At 38.9% G+C, this 6509-nt stretch overlaps 1 protein-coding gene across 1 annotated transcript in view; it reads left to right on the top strand.

The window, feature by feature from the left end:
* Nucleotides 1-6509, top strand: part of ubr2 (ubiquitin protein ligase E3 component n-recognin 2) — a 51711-nt gene that overhangs the window by 33958 nt on the left and 11244 nt on the right. Inside the window, exons 25-35 of the mRNA XM_016278608.1 lie at nt 65-256; nt 330-439; nt 1301-1381; nt 1465-1646; nt 1738-1943; nt 2030-2123; nt 4680-4834; nt 4918-5026; nt 5130-5186; nt 5267-5344; nt 5474-5644. Of these exons, the coding sequence (XP_016134094.1) occupies nt 65-256; nt 330-439; nt 1301-1381; nt 1465-1646; nt 1738-1943; nt 2030-2123; nt 4680-4834; nt 4918-5026; nt 5130-5186; nt 5267-5344; nt 5474-5644 (1435 nt within the window). The remainder of the gene's footprint in view (nt 1-64; nt 257-329; nt 440-1300; nt 1382-1464; nt 1647-1737; nt 1944-2029; nt 2124-4679; nt 4835-4917; nt 5027-5129; nt 5187-5266; nt 5345-5473; nt 5645-6509) is intronic.

A 6509-nucleotide genomic window follows, 5' to 3' on the forward strand; every position in this document is an offset into this window, starting at 1 on the left:
GACATGGATTACTGGAACCATGTTCTGTGGTCTGATGAGACCAAGATAAACTTATTTGGCTCAGATGGTGTCAAGCGTCTGTGGCGGCAACCAGTGATATTAGACATGTTCTTACCACACACTCAAGTTAGAGCTCAGTATGAACTTGTCCTGCAGGTGCTGCATCTCATAGGCATGGGCCTGGTGGAAGAACAGCAACATCTAATCAGCAGCGCAGATGATGATACCAACTTCAACTTCACTCTCAAAATCTCCAGTATGTCTTTCTTTTGTCACACAGACACACCCACCCACCCACCTCTTGAGCTGATTAATTCTCTTCATTGTAGGACCAGGTGAGGCTCCTGCTAACACTCCCAGTATCTTGGCTTTATTGGAAACCCTGCAGAATGCTCCTCACCTGGAGGTGCACAAGGACATGATCCGCTGGATTCTCAAGGTAAAGCTGATCCAAATCTCATTACAAAGCCCCACCTGTCACTAGAATGTAGAGGGGACCATGGGACCCGACCAGATTTCTTGCAACGTGGGATTAAATTTTCAAATAAAACGTGTATATATAAAATATAATTTGAATGGGGGCGTGCGGTCTAACAATATCCCGTTCCTGACGTCCTTTCAGAACAGCATATCTGCGCTTTACTCACTCTCAATTTTTGTACAACCTTCATTTTTATTTTCTCTGTGACACTTTTTTCCTACTGTGTTGACAGCAAGATGTTAAACATTTTGTGTCTTGACAAGACGAATAAAATAACAAACACAATTTTGTGCAGACTACACTTTTATTTGTTAGCCTATCTCTCTTTCTTTCAGTAGCAGAAATTTAAATGTGAGATTCTGGAAACGAGATCTAAATTTAGCGGGAAAGGTCGGGTCGGGAAGAAAATTTATTCTAAGCGGACAGCGGGTGAACAAAGTGAATATATCGTGGGTGTGGATTATAACCTTGCGGTAGCGGGACTGAGTAAAAAAGGAAAGAAAAAAAATATTTATTAGATCTTTATTTTAATTGTTCGGTATTTTAAAATGTTACTACTTTTTTTTTATTTGATATTAAATATTTAATATTATTTATTAGTTAAATATATTTATATTATTTTATATTAATGTATTTATGTATATGATTATCATGTTTTTGTTTTTTCTTTTGTTTTTTGTTTTTAGCTTTTTTCTTTTTTTTTTAAGTTTGTTTCTTTTAGTTGTTTTTATTTTTATTGAAATTCTTATATTTTTTTATGTATTTTGAATATCAACATGAAAAACATGTTAATATTTCATATTACTTCTGTATCTGAAGACCGTGGCCAACATCAAGACCACGCGGGTGTGCACGGCCAGTGCGCCCCCCAGTGACAGCTCAGGGCACAGTCAGGAGGAGGTGAGCATAGGAAGCGTAACATGCTTGCATTATGACTTGTTAAAGTTGCATTGTTGTCTCACTGGATGTGTGTGTATGTGAAGATGGTGCGGGATAAAGATAAGGCAGAGCGGAAGAGGAAAGCAGAGATGGCGCGGCTCCGGAGAGAGAAGATCATGGCTCAGATGTCAGAGATGCAAAGACACTTCATCAACGAGAACAAAGAGTTGTTCCAGCAGAGTCTGGAGGAGCTCGACCCCTCCACCTCCTCCACACTGGAGCACAGGTACACACACATCACACTGGAAAATGTCATGGATCATACATTAGTTTCCAGATGCTATCTTCTAATTTGTTGTCCTCTCTTTACTTCATAGCCCCAGTTCATGTGATAGCACACTGGTCTGTGTGGGTCCACGGCGGTGGCGTGCAGGCGGCAGTGAGAGGAGACAGATGGTGACATGCATCCTGTGTCAGGAGGAGCAGGAAATCAGGACTGATGGCAAAGCCATGGTGCTCGCTGCTTTTGTCCAGCGCTCTACTGTCATGTCCAAAAACCGCAAGAGACCTCCACACAACCCAGGCATGTCTTTATATGCGTGTCTTTGGGTCATCGTACCATACAAGTGCATGTTTGGTTGAATGAATGCTATTGTGTTTGTGTTGCAGATAAGTATGACCCTCTCTTCATGCACCCTGACCTGTCCTTCGGTACACACACAGGCAGCTGTGGGCACATCATGCACTCTCACTGCTGGCAGAGGTAAGAATCATCATGAAAAATGAGAAACACAATACCGTGAACTAGAGGTCTACACGGAGGACCCAAGACCCGAGGACCCGGGACCCGACCCAGGATCCGAACGGGTTCGGGGCTATATTTTAAATGGTCAGCTGGGTCCGGGTCGGGTCCCAATCTATTACTTCGGGTCCCGGGTCTGTTTAACATTGTGTGTAATATCCCGAGTCAGTCAACGCTGTGCGTGTGTTGTTTTGTAACTTTCAACTTGTAAAATTAGGATGAGAAAAGTGTGAGTCGGTAATTTGAAATAAGGTGGGAAAACCCCATCCCCCCGACTTCATCAGAATCAAGGTGGGCGGAGTTAATGCACACGCACAGTGATAATGGATACCTTCATGGGTGATGTCAATGATTGATTTTTTTTTTTTAAATAATATTATTAATGAACCGTCTTGTTATATCTAAAATTTTTGCTCGGACTCGGCTCAGAGAGCACAGAGATGATAGTATTTTGTTATATCATTTTGTGACAAAATCAAAGGAAACAAGTATAAAATGAATCCCATTTTGCATTGTTAGCTATGTTCTCATTATTATGCATAATTGGCTCTTTTTTTTTTTGGGAGAACTGAGATACTTTTGTCCAATGAAATGCCATTTTGTATATTAATATGTTGAAGGGATGCGCTTATTGACTGAATCACAAATAATTGTGTGTAAAACGGTAGTAAACAATGCTAAACCAGTCTGATCATACATTCATACTTAGATCATACTCAGTTGGTTTCACTGTTCTGGGGTCATTTCAGTTCAGCAAAGAGATCAAAAGTGACAGTCAAGATCAAATAAATGCTGTTATTTTCCTTGACAAAAAGTATCATTGTTTTCACAAAAATATTACCGTATTGACCCGAATATAAGACAATTTTTTTTTTTTCTTGGAAATACATCTGAATAAACGCGGTGGTCTTATATTCAGGGTCTAGACTTTGACATGTCAATAATACACCCACAACAATAGGTGGCGCCAAATACACATAAAACGAGTGTGCCATAAAATACGTAACGTAATGCGTGTTGTAAAGATCGCGAGTAAAAACAAAAGAAAAAGAAAAGCTTACAGCTGCACGAGTCGTGACTGTCACGTTAGCCTGATGGGACCAAACTCCCTTTGTGATTTTAAAACGTAAGACAGTACCCAGATTTGAAGACTACAGTAAGATTTAACTTCTACTGTTAATAAGATTTTGGTAGGCTACTATTAGATGGATAGCCTAAATGTCCTAATTCAGATGGGCTACCGGTTTTTTTTTTTATGGTATATCAAAAAGTGTATATTTTTTAAATGTGATTATTGGTACATTTTACCAGTTTTTACCATACTTTCAAAACAAAAATTAAAATAGGAAAAATATGAATATTGAAGACAAAATGTGTTTTACTGAGAAAAAACAAGATTTGGTTTTTAAAGCCTTTTTCCAAAAGGTACATCTGGAAAAAGGGGGGTCGTCTTATAATCAGGGTCTTATATTCGGACCAATACGGTATATGCACCACACATTGATAAAAATAATAAATGTTTCTTCAGCAGCAAATCAGAATGATTTCTGAAGGATCATGTGACACTGAAGTAGGCCTCTCACGATAACAACTTTTTGTTGTGCGATATATTGCCCCAGAATTCCAGAATTAATTGCGATAAGCGATATTATTGTAATTTTTATGCCACTGAATATATAATCATAATGTAACAGCATAATAATGCAAGAAGGGCCTACACACTTCCAAATGACAACAAACTTTTAATTTAAGAATATTTCGATCATGGAAATTAAGTATCAAAATATTAGATACCTTAAAAAACTTGAATAAATAGTAAATATTTTCTAACAAAAAGTGCAAAGTGACAAGTACAAAAAAAGAAAAATGCACAAAGAACTTGTATGGAGATTTTTTCCATCTACAGATCTTTCCCTGACCTTCTTTTCTCTGTAAATGAAGGGTGCACACTATTGCTGAAAAACACAATCACTACTCAGCAGTCAGATGTCCGTATGCACAAAGGCAAAGATCCCTAAACAAGACCATATCTGCAGATTGGGTTGCAAAGGGGTGGAAATTTCCTGAAACTTTCCAAAAATCCCTGGAATATTCCAAAAAATCCTGGAAAGTTTCCAAAATTTCTGGAATATTTCTGAAATTTACTAGAAATGTTCCACCTTTTTGCAACCCTATCTGCAGATGAAACTTTTTTTTTTTTTTTTTTTGGTAAAAGTATTTTTAAAATTTGATCTAGCACCTCATGACTACACCACGTTATGTACGAGAAGCTGCCAAAGACACAGGCGCAAGTGGAATATTTTTACATTTTAAAATATATTAAAATAGAAAAGTCATTTCAAAATGACTATTTTTACACTTTAAAAAAAAAAAAAGAAATTTTATAAATATTTTCAAATAAATCTACCAAATCGATGATAATATATGTCATCTAGTATATAAGTATTGTAATTGATTTCAAAAATGAAGAAGGAAGTTTGGTTTTTAGGGGGACTGTTTCACCCCTACTAGTTTCTAATCTGAAAGCTGTATGCGTTTCAGTGGCCTGCATGAGGTGAGCTCAGGCTGGCATCTGTGGCACTGTGTGAAAGCTGGAATCCTGCCTTATCTGAGGGCAGCCGCTCTCTTCTTCCACTATCTCAATGGAGCTCCAGCACCACCCGAGTTTCATAGTAAATGACTCCAACTTTACACACGTTTTACTGGCTCACTCTCCCTTTTGCTGTATCAGTTCTAACGATGACTGTGTGTTCAGCTCTAGGTGCGGGTGAATGGGAGGCTCTGTGTGGATACCTGTGTCTGCCCTCCAACCTGCTCCAGCTCTACTACAACAATCAGGAGCTCATGGAACCTCTGCTGCACGGGTAACCGTCACTATCTAGTAAAGCATCTCCGAAAACTGTTAACATAATGATCAGATGTTAGCTGTGGCTTTAATGAATTGTGGTGTGATCCGGTGCTCTCCAGGTGGTGCTCTCATCCAGGTGTGCTGCAGGGTCTTCAGAGCGGCGTGGCTCTCATCAGGTTTGTCCTGCTCCTCAACACTCAAGTGTTCACTGCAGCCGATGTTCAAGTGCTCACCATTCTTCCATTTGCTGTTTTAGGTTTCCTAGAGAGTCCAATCATATCATAGAGCTGCCAGGCGACTACAGCGCCCTGATTAACCAGGCCTCCAGCTTCACGTGAGTCACCTCTGTCTTACGAATCAAATGCGATTACTAACTAAGACATGCTCTCTACTGAGTCATACATTCCTGGTTCATTTGATTCATCCATGAATCAAATGATCTGTTGATCTTGGTGGCGTCTAGGTGTCCTAAATCTGGTGGGGATAAGTCTCGCGCTCCTACTCTTTGTTTGGTGTGTGGTGCTATGCTGTGCTCCCAGAGCTACTGCTGTCAGACCGAGCTGGAAGGAGAGGATGTGGGCGCATGCACCGCACATACTTTTGCCTGCGGAGCCGGAGTCGGCATTTTCCTCAGGTTTGTGCAAGCATATGTAGATTCAAATCTATGAATATAATTGCCAAGTTATGTAAGGGATAAGGTACAGTTATTATCATTGGGTGACCACAGGGGTCGGGAACCTTTTTTGACCAAACAGCCATTTTTTAATTTGATTAATGCTTTTTTCCAAAAGAGCCATAGCAAAAAATACAATATTTTTTATGTATATGTATTCAATAACATTTCAAATATAGTATCTTTGGGTCAATAGTAGGGCTGTCGCGATTCGTCGATTTTATTCGACTATTCAATTTTTAAATCCTCGACTTAATTTTGCTCGTGTCGACTAACCGACAAAATACCAGAAGTGGTGTATTTCACGGACGAGATTGTATAAAACACATTTTTAGTCTATTTTCCAAGGCTGCATGATATATTAAACCCATTTAAAAATGATAATTAAGCATAATTGTGAATTCACAAACGCTGCGGTTTAATTAAATAATTATATGCGATGCAGTTCTAATACAGTATATGCGCTTTAATTATTTCCATGCGTGTAGGTTAAGTACATGCGTCACACAGCGGCTCCGTTCACAGTAGTTCCACAGTAACTGTTATCATTTACATGTGTGGAGCGTCTCAAACTCCATCTCTGCATGTTGTTGTGAGTTTGGGTTTATTATAACGTTCATCTGGGAACACAACGTGCGCCATTTCATCAGATTTGTAAGGTAAATAATTTATAAATCTACGCAAAATACATTGCGGTTTCAAAATAAAAGCTCAAACCCTCACTCTTGAGTTTACACGTTTTGATGTCCATATATTCTTTTAATTACAGTGGCTATAGCATTTCTGTCCTAAATAAATGGCCAAATATTAAAGATTAAGTGGACAT

This window comes from Sinocyclocheilus grahami, unplaced genomic scaffold (genome assembly GCF_001515645.1).
Source record: "Sinocyclocheilus grahami isolate Dianchi unplaced genomic scaffold, SAMN03320097.WGS_v1.1 scaffold123.1, whole genome shotgun sequence".
Classification (NCBI taxonomy): Eukaryota; Metazoa; Chordata; class Actinopteri; order Cypriniformes; family Cyprinidae; genus Sinocyclocheilus; species Sinocyclocheilus grahami.